At 35.3% G+C, this 18,287-nt stretch overlaps 1 protein-coding gene across 11 annotated transcripts in view; it reads left to right on the forward strand.

Annotated features, from left to right (window-relative positions):
* The window catches only part of TUT4 (terminal uridylyl transferase 4), a 123,057-nt gene that overhangs the window by 84,191 nt on the left and 20,579 nt on the right, over nt 1-18,287 (forward strand). For all 11 annotated transcript variants that reach the window (XM_040627305.1, XM_040627304.1, XM_040627303.1 and 8 more), the window contains 7 exons: nt 774-924; nt 6,651-6,737; nt 8,676-8,779; nt 11,398-11,455; nt 11,558-11,661; nt 11,979-12,068; nt 13,913-14,026. In XM_040627305.1, the coding sequence (XP_040483239.1) occupies nt 774-924; nt 6,651-6,737; nt 8,676-8,779; nt 11,398-11,455; nt 11,558-11,661; nt 11,979-12,068; nt 13,913-14,026 (708 nt within the window). The remainder of the gene's footprint in view (nt 1-773; nt 925-6,650; nt 6,738-8,675; nt 8,780-11,397; nt 11,456-11,557; nt 11,662-11,978; nt 12,069-13,912; nt 14,027-18,287) is intronic.

The following is an 18,287-nucleotide window of genomic DNA, read 5'->3' on the forward strand; positions in this document are numbered from 1 at the left end:
TAAGTAAATGTTCAAGCTAATCCTGGGGGAAAAGGCTCTCTGGGATCTAGGCATTTTACAATAAAGAAAAGAATAATGCTCTTCCTTCACCATATGTTTTGTTCAGCTAGTTGGGATACATTTTACTGTTTTAACTACATTGCTGGTAGTCCATTGGAATACATTTTAAATGGTGGTATAGGGTTTGCAATTAACTTTATGGCTATTACATAAGAGTTATTCCTTGTATGAAGCAAAGTTATTTTTAGAGTTTAGCCCTACAGTTTGGTTTCTTGAGTACCATGCTAGTGTAATAAATTGAACCAAATAGCCAAGTGAGGGTTTTATAATTGATTGAGTGACTGTGAAGATAGAAAATGTTTGGAGTGAAATGAAAGGTGCCACTTGAGATTTCTTTATAATCTACTTCGTTAAAGATCTCAGTGGGTTAAATTAATGCCTATATTTCATATTGGGAGCTGACTGAAATTTCCATTAACCCATATGAATTCCATCTTCTAATATTTCCTGTATTGTACATCTTTGGGTAAATCTGATCTTGGTAATATCATTTTAGTGGGGAGGAGAGTTAAAGTGGTTGGCTTAAAATAATGGTTTTTACATTTAACGCTGCATTCAATTAATACTCTTTTATTTTTTTTTAAACCTCCTGGAAGCACAGGTTATCAGAATTGAGTTACATAAAAGAGTCTTTTTGGACCTGCTTTCTAAGTGATGATGAAGTCCCTCAATAGTTTATTAGATTATTAGATTATTTTTTTACCTTTGTATAGCCACCAACGATAGTATGCAGCATCTGCAAAAAAGATGGCCATTCAAAAAATGATTGTCCAGAGGATTTCAGGAAAATCGATCTAAAACCTCTACCACCAATGACAAATCGATTTCGGGAAATACTTGATTTAGTATGTAAAAGATGTTTTGGTAAGTCTTTTATTACTGGAGCTATTCTGAGTAGATTCTTTCCTAGGTTTTGAATATTTATTTTCTTATTTAAAAACAGTTTGCTTACATTTTGTTTTGGTAGAGGTTTTTTAATAGTTTAGAGCCCCAACAACAGACACTTACTAAATGCCTGCTAAATGCACAGCACTGTGGTAAATGCCAAGGGGAATACAGGGTCCATATTATGTGTTGATTTTAAAGACTCTGGATCTGTGCTGTCTAATGTAGTAGCCATTATTTAAATTTATTTAAAATGAAATTAAAAACCAAATTCCTCATTTTTATTAGCCACATCTCAAGTACTGAGTAGTTACATGTGATGAGTAGTTACATGTGGCTGCTGAATTGGGCAGTCCAGATAGAGAACATTTCCATCATTGAAGTGCTCTTGCACAGTTCTGCTCTAGACGGATATATGATACGTATGAAAATTGCCATGATTGGAAGCAGAATATATTACATGCTATAGTAGTGGTAAACAAAATGCAGTGCAAACACAATTTTAGCTGGGGTGGATCAGAGGAATTAGAATTAATGGTGAGGCATTTGAGATGGATCTTGAACTGCTTTTTCAGATCTGGGAGATTATACACAAAAGTATAGGGTGTATAGTTTCTTTGGAAGAAGAATTGCCTTGGATTTGGTAGAATATGAGAAAGATAATAGAGGGAGATAAGGCTATAATATTTTGGGAAGAGCCTTACATACCTTTTTTCAGCAAACATTTATGGTGTACCTGGGATAAACCTTCACTCAGCAAACATTTTTTTTTTTTTTAATTACTTGCTGTGTCCCAGATAAGATAAAATTTCTGATGTCATAACATTTAGTTCCCCATCGTAATACCTCTGCCCTACCCTTTCCTATCCCAGTCTCTTGCCAGGCTACCACTTACCTGCTTTTAGTCACTATGAATTAGTTTGCATTTTCTAGAGTTCTGTATAAATAGAATCACATAGAATGTACTCTTTTTTCCTGAGGTGGGGGTCCTGGCTTCTTTCATTTAGCATAATTATTTTGAGATTCATCCATGTTGTGATGTGTGTAAATGTTTCATTCATTTTTATTGCTGAGCTGTGTTTCATTATATGGATGTGCCACAATTTGTTTACCATCCACCTGTTGACTAGTTTCTAAATTTTAGTTGTTACAAGTAAATCTGCTCTGTACATTTGTGTGTGGGTCTGGGTATGAATATATGCTTTAATTTCTCTTGGGTAATACCTCGGAGTTGAATAGCTGGATTGTGGCACATTTTTTCTCCCAGCAGCTTTATTAAGATATAATACATTACACTTGTTTTTATTTATTCATTCATTTATATATCTCTGTATGAACTCATGGTTATTTTATAATTTGGGTTATGATCTAATACTACTTTGTTGCTCATGTTGTTCCAGATTTGGCTATTGGGTGCTCTTTCATTTGGTTCTTGTGACTCTTTAATATACCCCCATCAGTGTGTGGGTTTTTTAATTTGTTCATTTGTTTTTTTAGCACTTCCTTACTTTCTGGCACTACAAGATGGTCCAGGCTCATCATGTATATTTTCCACCCCAGTCCTAGAATTAGGTATTTCTCCAAAGAGCCCTGGTTCCTTTTATTGGAGAATGGTATTAGAAACCAGGATCTGGAAGCTAGGGTGCTTGCTGTTATTGGGTGTTGTTGCTTTTAGGCCCTCTCTGAGCGAGAAAATTATGTATACATACTGACTTAGTATATGTTCATATCTATTAAAATTTCTATATGTGACCATCTTTTTTTTTAAAAAAAGATTTATTTATTTATTTATTTATTTATTTATTTATTTATTTATTTATTAGAGACAGCCAGCGAGAGAGGGAACACAAGCAGGGGGAGTGGGAGAGGAAGATGCAGGCTCCTAGTGGAGGAGCCCAACGTGGGGCTCGATCCCAGAACGCTGGGATCACGCCCTGAGCCGAAGGCAGACGCTTGACTGTGCCACCCAGGCGCCCCTATATGTGACCATCTTATATTAAGTTAAACATGACTTTGTACTGATGACTTCAACTTGAATACATTACCATATGGCTCATTCAAGACTCTTCTTTCTGCTTATCTATAAATTTCTCATTCCCAATGAGAAACCTGGCTCCCATCATCTGCTACCTATTTGTTTAATTGTCTCATTTAAGTACACATGTAAAACATTAATCAGAACTGTTATCCCTTATGGGAAATAACTTCATCAGTTAGAGTATAGTACTTATGTATATTCCTTTTGCCCTTAGTCTTACAAACCCCACTCATTTTCAGAGTTGAGTGCCTTTTCCCTCACTCCCTTGAATGAAGTTCTCTAACACATGTAGATTGTTTTGTTACAGCCTTCATTCCACCCTGACTCCCCAGCCGCCTAGATGATTTTTTAAATTGGCATACTGTAAAGTTGACTCTTTGTGGTGCAAAGTTCTGTGAATTTTGACAAGTGCATTGTGTCATGTATTACCCATATAGTATCACCACTTTAATAATAAAAAAATCACCTGTAATTCAGCTACAGGTATACCTCGGAGATAATTGTGGGTTGGGTTCCAGACCACCAAAATAGAGTGAGTGTTGCAATAAAGTGAGTCAAATTTTTTTTGTTTCCCAGTGCATACAAAAGTTATGTTTACACTATACTGACATCTCTTAAGTATGCAATAGCATTATGTCTGAAGAAAAACAATGTATATACCTTAATTAAATATGTTATTGCTAAAAAAAATGTTAACCATCATCTGAGCTTTTTAGTGAATCATAATCTTTTCGTTTGTAGAGGGTCTTGCATCAGAACTGATGACCGCTGACTGATCAGGGTGTCTGTGGCAGTTTCTTAAATAAGATTAACAATGACGTTTGCCATATTGATTGACTCTTCCTGTCATGAATTCTGTAGCATGTGATGCTGTTAGATAAATTTTATCCACAGAACTTCTTTCAAAATTGGAGTAAAGTTTATCAACTATGTTTATCAACTTTATCAACTAATTTTATGTAGTATTCTAAATCCTTTGTTGTCATTTCAACAATCTTCACGGCATTTTCAGGAATAGAGACTATCTCAAGAAACCACTTTCTTTGCTCATCCAGTAAAAGCAGCTCCTCATCTGTTAAAGTTATATCGTGAGACTGCAGTAATTCAGTTACATCTTCAGGCTCCATTTCTGATTCTGGTTCTCTTGCTCTCTGCACCACATCTTCAGTTACTTCCTCCACTGAAGTCTCGAACCTCTCAGACTCATCCATGAGGGCTGGAATCAACTTCTAAACTCCTCCTGTTTATGTTGCTATTTTGACTTCTTCCTGTGAATCACAGATGTTCTTAATGGTATCTAGAATGGTGACTCCTTTTCCAAAAGATTTTCAGTTTACTTTGCACAGATTCAGAAGAGGCAGCTATAACCTTACAAAATGGATTTCTTAAGAGACACGAAAGTCGAAATGGCTCCTTGATCCATGGGCTGTGGAATAAATGGATGTTGGGTTAGCAGGCATGAAGACAACCCTAATCTTAATGTAGATCTCTGCCAGAGCTTGGGTGCCCAGGTGCAATGTCAATGAACAGTAATGTTGAATCTTTTTGTCTGCAGTAGGTCTCAGCAGTGGGCTTAAAATATTCAGTAAACCATGTTGCAAACAGTTGTGCTGTCATCCAGGCTTTGTTCATTTCTAAAACACAGGCATAGTAGATTAAGTATAATTCCTAAGGGTCCTAAGATTTTCAGATTGGTAAATGAACATTGGTTTTAGCTTAAAGACTCCCAACTACATTAGCCCTTAACAAGACAGTCAGCCTGTCCTATGGAGCTTTGAAGACAGGCACTGATTTTTCCTGTCTAGCTATAGAAGTCCTAGATGGTATCTTCCAGTGTAAGGCTATTTTGTCTACATTGAAGATCTGTTGTTTAGTGTGACCACCTTCATTAATTATCTCAGCTACATCTGGGTCACTTGCTGCTTCACATTGCACTTTTATGTTATGCAAATGGCTTCTTTTTTTAAACCTCCTGAGCCCACTTCTGCTAGCTTCAGACTTTTTCTTCTGCAGCTTCATCACCTCTCTCAACCTTCATAGAATTGAAGAAAGTTAGGGTCTTGCTCTGGATTAGGCTTTGGCTTAAGCGAGTATTGTGGTTGGTTTGATCATCTGTTTAGACCACTCAAACTTTCTCCATATCAGCAATAAGGCTGTTTCACGTTCTTACGTGAGAGAGAGTGAGAGAGCAAGCACAAGCAGGGGAAGCTGCAGAGGGAGAGGGAGAAGCAAGCTCCCATCTCCAGCAGGAAACCTAATGCGGGGCTTGATCCCAGGACCCTGAGATCATGACCTGAGCCTAAGGTAGACGTTTAACTGACTGAGACACCCAGGTGCCCCTCATTCCTGTGTTCACTGGAGTAGCACTTTTAATTTCCTTGAACTTTTCCTTTGCATTCATAGCTTGGCTGTTTGGTGCAAGAGGCTTAAAGCCTGTCTTGACTTTTGACATGCTTTCCTCACTAAGCTTAATCATTTCTAGCTCTTGATGTAAAGTGGGAGGCATGAGATATTTTTTTTCCCACTTGAATGGTTAGAGGCCACTGTAAGGTTATTAATTGGCCTAATTTCAGTATTGTTGTGTCTGAGAATAGAGAGGTCTGAGGGGTGGGAGCGAGATGGGAAGAATGGCCAGTCAGTGGAGCGTTCAGAACACATATGACATTTATCGATTAAGTTTGTTGTCTTATTTGGGTACAGTTTGTGACACCCCAAAACAATAATATTAAAGGTCACTGAACACAGATCATCATAACAAATACAATAATGAAAAAGTTTTAAATATGAGAATTACCAAAATGTGACACAGACATAAGGTGAGCAAATGCTGTTGGAGAAAAGGTGCTTGATAGACTTGCTCAGTGTAGGGTTGCCGCAAAACTTCAGTTTGTGAAAAACACTGTATCTGGTGCAAAAAAGTGAAGTGCAATAAAATGAGGTATGAGGTATGCCTGTATTCAACTTGGAACCACAGATGCTACATTTGTTTTTCAAAAGCTGAATATTAGTTTAATTCATTACTGTAAATTGCTGCTTTGTTCCCATTACTGTATTAACTCTTGGGGATGAGTCTGGAGGAGGAGGTAGAAAAAAGACTATTCTTAAGACTATGTGGTCTTATTTGGAAAATAGTATGAATATAAATGAAATAACTAGAAAATTGAATGATGACTATAAACTGGCAAGTGGCTTAGGGAATAAAGAAATTCACCTAAGAAGTCATTGAAGGCTCTGTCTGGAAGCATCTTATAGGGAAGATATGAATCTTGACCAGGCGTTTGAGGGAACTTAGGTTTGAATGGGTCAGGTGCCTTACATAACAATATTTGAGTATAGACTTAACAGGTAGGAAGAACAATCATGTATATAGGAAAAGAGCAGAATGTCTGAAGAAAACAGTATTAAAGAATTTGTAGAGGTAAATATATTTTGTAGATATTTCATAGGGAAAATGATATGTGAAACATACATAAACCTATAAAAATTATTTTTCGGCTGTCCCCTTGCCCCTTCCTTCCCCAGTAACATTTATGAGTTTAAAGTCAGAGAAGTTAACAAATAATGAAATTTTAAGTAAAGAGTTTAGGGTAAAAAATTGAAGACCTTTTCAGATTCCATTTTCCTTACTTTTCTTTTTCCTTTTTCCTTTTTCTTTTTTTTAACTTAGATGAGTTATCACCACCCTTTTCTGAACAACACAACAGGGAGCAAATTTTAATTGGCTTGGAAAAGTTTATTCAAAAAGAATATGATGGTATGTCATATGTTAAAAATTGATTGTTTTTGTTATTATAGCCACCTAGTCTGAGTTCTGTTTATTTTTAGTGTTCATTGAATGTTATGTTTTAGGTACTATTCCAGGTGCTGGGAATATAGTACCAATACAAAAGGTGAAACCTGCTTTCGGAAAGCTTATATTAAGAAAGGTAGACAGATAGTCAGCTGTAATAGGTATATTAATGTAATATCAGGAAATAATAAATGCTATTAAAGTGTAGGAATTAAAAGGATAATGATGGGGTAGTTCTCTGTACTATTATGGTAGTTCTCTCTGGTTAAGTGACATTTGAAGAGAGCTATGAATAATGTGAGGGAGCAAGTTATATGAATATCCGAGGAGAGAACATTCTAGAGAGAAAGGATAGCAAGTACAAATACCCCAAGATTGAATTATGTTTGTCATGTTTGAAGGCCATGCAGGACATTAGTGTGACTGGAGTAGAATGTGTGAGGTAGACTGTAATAGAAAGATGAGGTCTGAGAGATAGCCTAGAGATTGAATCATTAGGGCCTTATAGATATAGGTAGAAGGGTTTTGAATTTTGAATGTCTAATAAGAAGCTTCTGGAAGGTTTTAACACTTCAGTGACATGATCTGAGAGATTAGAGTATAGGTCCATAAGAATAGAAGCAAGAGGAACAATTGAGGCTGTTGCATGAGTTCAGATGAGACATAATAGTGTTCCAGAAGAGTTAATGAGAAGTGGTGAGATATAGGACATATTTTGAATGTAGAGCCAATAGGATTTGCTGATGCTTTACATGGTAGATATGAGGGGGAAAAAGGAGTCAAGGATGGTTTCAGGGCTTTTACCTCAGTAGTTGGGTGATATTATTTAACTGAGGTAGCAGAATAGCAGAAGGAGCAGATTTGGGGTACAAGAGTGAAGAATCAAGAGTTTTGTGGCCAAATATCTTAGAAAAGGATAAAGAGTTGACATATAATCAGAATGAATTTGTACTTATAAAAGATAATCTGTTATATACTATAGGATTCCATTTTCTGTTATATTTGCTAGTATGTAAAGTACTGACCAAATCTGTTGTATTAAACTCATGCACATTTTTATTTCCTGATGAACATAGCTTCTTTTATGTCTCTCAGTTGCCATTGAAATTTCAAGTTGGACATCAGAACTGAATTGGAGAATTAGGTTTTGAAAATACAGAATTTCTTATCTGTATAATCTAAAGAATTAATAGCGAGAGAAATCCAATCCAGTTAAGCGACAGCTTGCTTGAAGTGGTACCTGTTATTGAATGACACTAAATATGAAGGGCTAACCCTATCATAATTTATATCAAATGGATTAATCACTCACTTCGGGAGAATTAATTCTATGTACCAAGGTGATATTTGTAAAACTACTTGAATTGTGCCTGAAAAAACTTGTTTATTTCCAAAAGATAAATCTCTAAATACTGAACTTTACTGTTGGCAGTGATGTGGATAATGATGAAAAATAGATGAGTTTATGAGATAGTTAAGTTGAAAGAAATTAATGGACTTGGTGATTGTTTGGATGTAGAAGCTGAGAGAGAGAGGTGTTAAGAACTACACATATATTTCTGATGGTAGGTAGTTGAGTAGATAAAGATACTTTTTGCTGAGAATAGGATTATAGGAGCAATAGTAGGTTTGAGGTAAAAGCTGAAGAGTTAGTTTTGACTTGATTTTATGATGTCTGTAAAAAAATGGAAAAAGCAGTTAGAAACAAAGGCTGTGGGAACTTAGGCAAAAGATCTGGGCTTTAGATGAATATTTTGGAATTTCTCAATATATCTGGCAATGGAAGGTATTTAAGCCATAGAAGTAGACAAGATCATCTTGTGTTAGTCCATTCGTAGATAATAGAAGACTCCTCTTTCCTGCTGATTATAGAACTTTTGACTTTTGTTTTCCTTTACTTAGAAAAGGCAAGATTGTGCTTATTTGGCTCGTCTAAGAATGGATTTGGATTTCGTGATAGTGATCTGGATATTTGTATGACCCTGGAAGGCCACGAAAATGCAGAGGTAAGAGTTAGTGTTTGGAAAGAGATGTAGAAGTTTATTTTCTTCCAGTGGTGAATGCATTTTAAATTACGTATGTGGTATTGATAAAAACATGGTGTCATTCTTTGTGTAAATAGTAGTATTTGAAATGTAAAAGCATTTAGCACTATCATTTTAGAAGACATTCAGATGTCTAAGTAAGTAAATTTACTGTTTCAGTAATTTTAGATCACAAAAACCATGTCATTAAAAGTTAAAAGTGCTTTGTAATGAATTTTTGGAAAAAGTTAAGACACTGTAGAGTTGGAATTTTTTTCATTGGAACCAATGTGAAGCTGGTGCTACTTTAGTGAACACTGATCTCATTTCCTCTGTCTTTTCATATCTCTTCCATTAGGTGCTATCTTTGTATCACTAAAGATAGAAAATAAAAGTGGACATCTAATTTACAAATGAGTTGTGTTGTATAAGTTAATTGTAATTTGGGGGCACTTAGAACACTTTTCTGTACAGCAATGTTACAAATGTCATGTTCTAGGATAGCTTTTAGAAACTTATTTTGGGTGGGGAGGGGAACTAACATTTTTTGAGGCCTCATTTCATTCTTACAACCACCTTCGAGGTAGATAATTTCCCCCATTTTACAGATGAGGAAACTGAGGCTTTGAGAGCTAAACTGACTTGCCCAAGGTCACACAGCTAGTAAATGTTGGAGCCGGGATTCGTACCCAGGTCTGTCTGACTCCACAATTCATGCTCTTTCCATTGTATCTCACTGCTTCTCTGTAATTTATTTAACCCATAATGTAGCTGAAATATAGTACTAATAGTACTGTAGAACCTAACCACTACTTCTGGAGTTTCACTGTGAGATGCCAGGAGCAGACCTTCCCCCTCAGAGCAGTCTCAGCAGTGAGAGTGGGTACTTACGCTTTCTTTCTTCGTGTACCATCAGCAGTGGAAACAAGATTGTCCAAGCTCCAGTAAAGAAAGGGACTAATTGGACAGGGAAGTATCCCAGGTCTTCCTAGCAGCAACTAGAAAGGAGGGGATCCCTATAGTTGCTCCTTCCTTTACCAACATAACTGTTGGAATTTATGTCTCAAAATCAGGGACTGCTTGCAAGATTGGGGTGTGGCCAAGCTTCTGGCATCTGTAGTGGTGTCAGTATAGCCTCTGTTGTACTATAAAAAAAAAAAAATTCAGCAGAATAGTGTACCTGTGCGTTTTTGAAAATTTTTTCAAAAGGTGGCTTTTAAATTGTTAGAACCAGAGTAAAGATAGCAGAGTACAAATGTGTGGTAGATCGTGTTTCTGGCCCTAAGAAATTATTTCTGGTATTAATTAACATTTTATCTTTAAAAAAAAAATGGAGAAGTTGTAAATATTTTAGTTCTTAACTTTATTCTGCTCAGTGCCATCTGCTGGAAAGAGGCTGCCCCTCTCCATTTTGAAGAGCAAGAACTGAGGGAATAGGAAATGATATTATCCAGGGGTGGAGGTTAGGGTTTAGATACCTTCTGTGTAAAATTTGATAATCAGATTTCTAATCACTAAGGGTTTGTCTGTAATATATCATCTGTGCCATTCACATTGGAAAGTTGAAGCAATGAAAAAGAATACATTTTCTTCCAGATGAGGCATAATTGAAACTTATAATTTAGCATAAATTGTATCCTTATATAATAAAGAGAAAAATAATCTTTTATTATGTGTTAATTAGCAACTGTAGATTCCCTTGAAATCCTCAGGTTCAGCTGCAATGACTTCTGCTCTCTTGTAGCTAAAAAGAGCACGCTGGGGATACGCAAAAGTGATTTTAGTAGTAAGTGTGGGCACTGATGTATATACCATTCAGCTTAATCCAGTTAATTTATAATGCCGTTATCTTCCCTATTCCTTGTATCATGGTTATTGATACCATATCAACTATGCTTTCTCTGATATAAAAAAAATGTATTTAAATTTGTAGAGGTAAGAATTTTCATGACGAAGTAGGTACTGGTAATAATTGGATTACTTTTCCTCATCAACATAATGGCAATAAATAGCTGATAGACTTAAAGTGTGTATTTTGTGCCAAGCATGCTGCTGAATGCTTTACATACATGTCTCATGTAATCCTTCCAACTACTTGATAGGGCAGGAGTTTATAATTAACTTGATTTTATAGAATAGTAGTGTGAGGCTCCAAGAGGTTAAGAATCTGGTCAAAGTCACGCAGCTAGTTAATAATACTTAGTTGAAGACTGAATCCAGGTTTGTCTAAATTCAGAGCCTATATTCTTAAACACTATACTGTTTTTCCTTCACCAGATCCATCTCTAGTTATGTATTCACATTTTGAAAACATTATTCTCCTGTCTTTGTACCTCTCACACATTAATGTGGATGTGAATTACCTGGGAATCTTATTAAAAATGTAGATTATGACTCAGTAGACTGGGGTGGGGCCTGAGATTCTGCATTTCCACGAGGTTTCCAGATGATGGCGATACTGCAGGTCTCTAGACCGCATACTTTGAGTAGCTTGTAGCTGGAGATTTTCAATGCTAGTATTAAATGCCTCATTAAAGTGAATTTGCACAGGGCCAAATTGAGTTAGACAAACTTTATTATTTGTTTCTTTTGTTTTTTAGAAATTAAACTGTAAAGAAATAATTGAAAATCTGGCAAAAATTCTTAAGAGACATCCAGGTATGAATTTTAAGTTACAGCTTTAAAACAACAAAATATTTTTTATCTTTATGAAAATTATTTAACCTAATGAAGTTTTTGTGTTTGTTTGTTTTAAATCAGGTTTAAGAAACATTTTGCCTATAACTACTGCCAAAGTGCCTATAGTAAAATTTGAACATAGACGAAGTGGTTTAGAAGGTGATATCAGTTTATATAATACATTGGTAAGTTTCTCTTTCTGTATAGACCTAGGTATGTTTACACTTGTCCTTTTAAAAGTTTATAGAAAAAAAAAAGTTTATCAATCACTGACTATACATTTATGTTTAAAAGTTTCAAATGTGAGCATTATAAGACAAAAATATTTTTAAGAATCATCGTGATATTTCCTTCAGATTGAAGATTAGTTTTTGACTCATTTACAGGTATTTTAAGTTTTACAATTATATATTATATTTGGAGTGCATTATATCTTTTTATCTGATTTATAAGTTTAATTTTAATAAATTTGAAATGCTTTCAAATATGTAATTTTTTTCAGGCACAACATAACACAAGAATGCTAGCTACTTATGCAGCTATTGATCCTAGAGTACAGTACTTGGGATATACTATGAAAGTGTTTGCAAAGGTATTTATGAAATAGTTGATGATCTCCTTTGTTATAATACTCATGATAGTTAAAATGAAATATACTGATGTCAGACTTACAAAAAGTATCTTCTCAGTTTTTGTTTTTCTGAGCTCTTTAAAGGAAGCACTCAACAGTAAATGATTTAAGTTTATAATTATTTAGAGTCGTGTCTTAGCTTTTTCCTGTATGTGCTTTATTCCCATGTATAACACTTAAGTAAATTATCAGTAGTAAAATTTCTCAGTGCAGTAAAGATTTTCAGCCCCAGGTATGGGAATTGGCATATCATCCTAGTTAAGAATCTCTGGGTTAGGAAATCTGAGATTTGGATTTAGTCATAAATTTTTCTGGCCAAGAAAACAAAACAATCCCAGTAAAACCTTGTGTTTCTCCTATTATAACACTTATAATACTGAATTCTGTTTTCTTTTTTTAGCTAAGTGTGTAAACTCAATGAAGATGGAGACCTGTATCCCCAATTTAGTGTACCTGCTTTATGGTAGCTGCTCAATAAATAGTTAATTTTTTTAATGTAGTGGTGGAAGGCTTCTTAGTAGTTGAGTGACTTGGTTGCATTTTCATTTCGCTAAATCCACTCTTCCACAGTAGGGAGACATACTTGTTTAGATATTCCTATACATGTCTTTGTGGACAGAGGTTGTCTTAGAAAAGAGTGGCGTTTAGCCACATCCTCAAATTGTATTTGATATGGCTACTTTCTAGATTCACCTCACAGAATAACTTTAGCATAATGGTTCTGTACCTCAGTGGAGTTGTGCTAATGAAACTAAGTCTTTCATGTCAGAGAAATCGTTCCTCTCCCTTTATATAATATCAGCTAAAGTCTTACTCAGGGGAAGCCTCTGAGGATTCTTTTAGGATTTATTTTTAATTAAAAATTTTGTTTGGAATAGCCAACTTATTCATGTGGTTCAGAATTCAAAAGGTCTGGTGGAAAATCTCCCTTCCACATCTGTCTCCTAGCCAACCAGTGCCTCTTGCTAGAGACAAATGGTGTTAAAATTTCCTCTGTATCCAAAAAAAAAAAAGGGGGGCGCCTGGGTGGCACAGCGGTTGGGCGTCTGCCTTCGGCTCAGGTCATAATCTCGTGGTCATAGGATCAAGCCCGGGTTGGGCTCTGGGCTCAGCATGGAGTCTGCTTCAACATTCTCTCTCTCTCTCAAAAAAAAAAAAAAAAAAGTTCCTCTGTATCCTCCCGGAAATATACCAGAATAAGCAAATATATACATTTCCTCTACCCTTTTTATAACGGGAAAAATATACTAAAAACATTGTTTTGTACTTTGCTTTTCTCACTGATCAATAGTATTGATAATTACTTCCTATTAGTATACTAGAGCTTCATTGTTCTTTTTCTTTTCCTTCCGTGTTCTTTTTTAATGGCTACACCCTGTTCAGTTGTGTAGACAGTCATCAGTTGCTTAAAACCTGTGCTTTCTTGAGGAGTCTTAAGTTGTTTCTGTTTTTTTTGCTGTTAAAACAGTGCTGTGATTTTTAAAACTTCTGTTTAGTTATTTCACATATTTTTTGGTGGTTGGTGTGTTTGCAGGATAAATTGTTAGAACAGAATTGCTAGGTTAAGTGAGATATGCTTTTGTAATTTTGATACTATCAAATTATTCTTCACAGATTTTATGCTAATTTATACTGTCATCAGTAATGTATGAGAGTGCCTGTTTACCCATCCTCATAATAGTTTGTTTTTTAACTTTTAGATATTTGACAGTTTGATGGGTTAAAAATATAGTATTTCAAATTAGTACTTATGCATCGAATAAAATTCTGAAGTTTTATTTTCAATCATTGTTATGTTTCTTTAGCGATGTGACATTGGAGATGCTTCCAGGGGAAGTTTATCTTCATATGCTTATATCCTTATGGTGCTGTACTTTCTGCAGCAGAGAAAACCACCTGTTATCCCAGTTCTACAAGAGGTAGGTGTTTAAGAAAACTATACAGGAGTTTCTTGTGAAAACATTTATCTAAACACAGTAGATCTTGATCAGTTTATGAGGTCATGAAGGATTTTTCCAGCATGGACATCCTAAGTTTTCTTCTTCCCTTAATGATATGATAACATAATGAATCTTTTAAAAAAATTCATTACGGGAGAATATAGGCTACCAAAAGAATTTTAGATAAGCAGACCTATTGAATATCTTTTGTAGCGTGTTTGTATTTCATAGTCTTCGAATGCTGCAAATGATTATGAAAGTCTTACAGCCATCCATGAACTCATACATTATAGTCTCTCAGATGCAAATAGAAGGTTTCTTCTCTCCATAGTATTCTCCCTCCTCCTGCCTGGCAATGACTTTGGTATATTTTTGTGTATACTTTGGTCAACTTTGTGAATTTTGGTTGAGAGAAAATCTAAGGAAATTCTTCCTCGTCTTTGTAAGGTCATGTTAATTGCATTAAGCATAAAAATGTACATCAGAAGGAACATTATACTCCTGTTCATTCAGATTTGGTGATTCATGCATTTCCTTTTTGTAGCCAATTTATACTCTGTGAAATAGGTTTAAAGAGTTCTTAATCATCCATCTATTCTTCATCGTTCTTGGCACAAAGTGTATTTTCAAGCATTAGGGAGAATCCAGTTCTAATTTCTTAGAAAGGTGATTGTTTTGAGGTAAGAGAGAAGCATCAGAATTGTTTGGTAAATCAGATATTCTGACTTTACACAAACCAATAGTCACGGCAGAGAAGAAAATTACAAAATAAGTAAGCCAAGTGGTGGATGTCAGATGGCCTTAGTAAGTTTTAAAAAGTTTTAATGAATGCCATGTACTCGTAGCAGCATTTATTCCCCCTTTTAAATTAACAGTGGAGAAGAAAAAAAATTTTCAGATATCCTTTCCTGACAGAAAATTTTAGGTTGCTGAATCTGTATCGAGTGATGTAGTTTTTAACAAGGTTGTATACAGTAGGATATTTAAAATTTAACATGAATTAATGAGGCCTGACAAGGCCAAGGTCATTCTTTGTATTAGTCTAACTGTTGTTAAGGCCTTAATTTTGGGTATCTTAAATGCATTATTACACAGGAATATTATAGCAGCCATTTAACTATGATTTGCTATGACTTTGACAGAATACTATGATTACCTAAAGTGGAACACAAATTTTGTTTTCATAGTGGTTTGTCTGTGTTCTGTAATTATATTACCCATGAATGAGGAACCATTCAGGCAGTACTATATAATCGAAAGAGCGGGGCATGATTTTGGAGCTAGAGATACCTGGTCTGAATCCTAATTCTGACATTGTGGGCTTCACTAAGCTGCCTGACTGCCACTAGTCTGAGTTTCGTAACAGTAATAATATAATAATGGTATTATTTCAGTATTGATATAAGGAACAGAGAAATCAAATGCCCTTGAATTATATAGTAGGTGCTAAAGTAGGTGTTCATAAATGGTGCTTGCTTTATTATTATTATTACTACTACTATCATTAGCAGCTGTATTAATATTGTTACTGGAAAAATGTAGGCAGGACTGTGGTAGCCAACTTCAAGAACTCTTCCGTTATCTGCTTAACAGTGCTTGATGAAATGAGAGACAGTCCATGGAATGTTTTCCATCATAATGAGCTCTGATTGTGGGGGGCTTTGTGATACATATGAACTGATGATATATGGATTTTTGCTTCTGGCCTTTTTTGCTTGTCATATGGGACCCCATTGTCCATTGCTCTGGCATCATTTAAGTATTGGTCATTGACATCGATCAACTTTTAAGGGTAAGGATATGTTTAATGAAGCTGTTGATCTTTGACTCCATTTGTAATTGAACCTAGACGTGAAGTGACTGGGTATAAGGAAGACTCTGCTAAGTGTATTTTTCATGGTTAACAATACAAAGTTCTTTAGGTCAAAAGGAGCTTTCCTAAGCAGAATGATTTTGATGTATTCTAGAAAATCATCATAAGTAAAAATAAATTTTCATGCAAAAATAATAAAAGAGGATTAGGGAGTGTTAATCACACATGATATTATGAACTTCTGTTTTTTCTTAGCTTGTATTAGCTTAAAAATTGCAACTGAATGGGTGAATTTTGAGGGCAGTATGCTAAGTGAAGTAAACCAGTCACTAAAGGCTAAATATTGTATGATTTCACTTATATAGGGTGGTCAGACTCAGAGATGGAAAGTGGAGTGGTGGTTTTCAGGGGCTAGAAGGAGGAGGAACGGGAGATTATTGTTCAGTAGTTTCAGTTCCATTTTTGCAAGAGGAAAAGAATTCTGTGGATGGATGGTGATGATGGTGCACAACAATGTGAATGTACTTAATGCCACTGAACTGAACACTTGTAAAATTCACCATCATAATCATTTTTGTTATGTGTATTTTACCACAACTAAAAAATTTAAATATTGCAGTTTAAATATAGCAGCAGACACTAAAATATTAAATACGAAAGTAAATATGGAAAACATACAGGGTCACTCCTTGTACAAATACGATTATTCCTGAGGTTTTAGAGGGAGGACTCAGTAGAGCTCGCTACTCGAGTAGAGCATGATTGGTGTTGAGAGAAAGTGAAGAGAGAAATGGAAAGAGAAATAGTGTGTGTGTGTGTGTGTGTGTGTGTAAGAAAAAAGGGGGGATAACATTAATCCTTCTAAGGGCTGAAACAGTGGAAAGGTAGAATGTGAAATATGAGAGCTCTTAAAAAAAAATAGGCAAATCAGTGATTAAATACCTTCCAAGGCCCCTAGGGTCCACTTTCACTGTGTTGTCAGCCAACTTAGTTGGGTTTGGATCATAGTTGTTAGTTAAAAATAATTATATTAAAAAGAATCAAGGTCTAACCGACGTAGCTTATATTATTCCCATATTATTCCCATAGACCTATAATAGTATCTATATGGGTAAAATATTCTATAATGGTGAAATATCACACTTTGGTTTCTTTGATACCTTCATTTCCTTTTTCAGGGCAAGATTTATTGTAGGTATCAATATCTAATTGCCATGCTCTCCCTTGTTTGTTTTATGAAGTGTTAGAATTTATAGTAGATAAGTGGTAACTGTATTTAAGTTACATATAAATATAGAAAGCAACTGGGGCGCCTGGGTATCTCAGTCAGTTAAGTGTCCAACTCTTGATTTCGGCTCAGGTCGTGATCTTAAGGTTGTGAGATCGAGCAGTGCATTGGATTCCACGCTCAGTGGGAGTCTGCTTGAGAGTCTTTCTTTCCCTCTTCCCCCTGCCTCTCCTCCTTTGTGCTCGCATGCACACACACTCTCTCTCTCAAAAAAAAAAAAAAAAACCCAAAAAACAAACAAAAAAAACAACTTCTTACCTCAGGTTTCTGGAAACTTGATCTTTTTGCAAAGTGCTTCCAGAGCACATATATTCATTCAACAAACTTGTATTAAGTATTTTCTCTATATAGCAGGCTTTGATGTAGTAGGAATTTTGGCTCCAGTGTTAAGTTACAGTTTTTGCCTTACAAGGAACTTAAACCTGAGAGTGAAATTAGAGGGGCCAGACATGTTAATTTTGTAAATCACTGTGCCATCTGAAATGGAAGGGTTGATGGGGACCACCTTATCTGATGGTTTTAAAGTATTTTCTGGTAAGCTCTAGGGGTTCATTAGTGTATGTGTGAGAAGTGAGATAGGGGGAAAATGGGGTATATTTTCCCCACTTAGGATTCTGTTTTAAGCTTCCAGGAAGGTTCTGTTTTAGGAAAGGATTCTACAGCTTAAAAGAAGAATGAAATTTGAAAGCAACTGACCTAATTAATCTTCATTTTCATTGGGAAAACAGTGAAGGGTTTAGGAGGATAAGTGTCTTGTCTAGAATCACCACCAGGCAGAACTGAGACTAGAAATGAGGTCTAGTGACTGTGAATTTGTTGCAACTTTTTGCTTTTTTAAATAACTCATCTTAAGGGATACTTTTCTTCTACTAAAGTAGCATTATTACCCCCTCCCTTTACTCATGACAATGGATTATTGTAATTAATCATGAAGATTTTAGTTTTTATCAAGATGTCAGGAAAAGCTACCTAATTTTCTTTTTAAAGAAATCAATACCCAGGAACTTTTCAGCCTCATCTGATGCAGATAACTGATTAAAAGTACTAGAGCCCTTCCCCAAAACAAGTGGTTCCATTGATTTCCTTTGGGTGTACAAATCAATAGGTATTACGTATTTCTACATCTATGATGAAAATGT

This window comes from Ursus maritimus, unplaced genomic scaffold, assembly GCF_017311325.1.
Source record: "Ursus maritimus isolate PB19 unplaced genomic scaffold, ASM1731132v1 scaffold_12, whole genome shotgun sequence".
In the NCBI taxonomy this organism is placed as follows: Eukaryota; Metazoa; Chordata; class Mammalia; order Carnivora; family Ursidae; genus Ursus; species Ursus maritimus.